Below are 861 nucleotides of genomic sequence, written 5' to 3'. Positions count from 1 at the left end.
AATCGTACACAAAATGCAAGGGCCAATCGCAGAGTCACAACCCTGCTTTAAATCTGTTTCTCCCTCTGCTATCAGCTGTTGTTGCGGGCAAACAGTGCAACCGTCCACCTCCCATTCCACCCCCAGTCATCTACTCCAGCTGACCGTTACGGAGCCTCCTTTGGTCTGGTTTTCGGGCTCCTTGGTCGCCACCACCAGTGTCTAGATTCCACAAAATATTGGTATAGCAATGGAGTCGGGGGGGTCTGATGGTTCTCAGACCCCCCCGCCCCAACTCCATCGCTATACCAATATTTTGTGTATATATACAAAATATTGGTATAGTGATGGAGTCTAATTGCCAAAGACTTTATAGAAATTTTATTTTTTTATTTTTTCCCTTTATTAAAGTGACAGTGGACAGACATGAAAGGGGGAGAAGGACGGTGGATAATAGGCAGCAAAGGGCCCCAGGTCGGATTCAAACCCTGGCTGCTACAGGACTCAGCCAACATGGGGCAAACGCTCTTATTGAGTCAGCTAGAGGCCGCCCCAACTTTGTATATTTTATTGAGCTGTACGATACATCTTATTTGCATATCTGCAAACATGTCACTCCTGATTGAATGTATATCTATGTTCATTTATGTGCACAGACATACCTACATACCTTCTTTGTCCCCTCTGCTCCCACCTGCCAGGAAGCGGGACACGAGTGGAGTGCTGGACAGAGAGAGGCAAGTGGAAACGAAGACAGTCTGGGTGGGTCGAATATGCAGGACTTGTCCCCACACTAAACCGGCCCCCACCATCAACAGACTGAGGTAGCACGAGCCTTGGACTGATGTCTTCCACACCTACACACACACACACACACACACA

General features: G+C 48.0%; 1 protein-coding gene and 1 long non-coding RNA gene across 2 annotated transcripts in view; one reads left to right on the top strand and one right to left on the bottom strand.

Annotated features, from left to right (window-relative positions):
- LOC116699129 (uncharacterized) overlaps positions 1 to 861 on the top strand; it is an 18,591-nt gene that overhangs the window by 5,965 nt on the left and 11,765 nt on the right. The window lies entirely within an intron of this gene.
- The window catches only part of tmco3 (transmembrane and coiled-coil domains 3), an 11,537-nt gene that overhangs the window by 5,497 nt on the left and 5,179 nt on the right, over positions 1 to 861 (bottom strand). Inside the window, exon 9 of the mRNA XM_032526939.1 lies at positions 650 to 836. Within this exon, the coding sequence (XP_032382830.1) occupies positions 650 to 836 (187 nt within the window). The remainder of the gene's footprint in view (positions 1 to 649; positions 837 to 861) is intronic.

Source organism: Etheostoma spectabile, chromosome 1 (assembly GCF_008692095.1).
Source record: "Etheostoma spectabile isolate EspeVRDwgs_2016 chromosome 1, UIUC_Espe_1.0, whole genome shotgun sequence".
NCBI classification, from domain to species: domain Eukaryota; kingdom Metazoa; phylum Chordata; class Actinopteri; order Perciformes; family Percidae; genus Etheostoma; species Etheostoma spectabile.
Note: the sequence above shows the minus strand (reverse complement) of the source record. Positions and strands in the feature narration are given on the sequence as shown.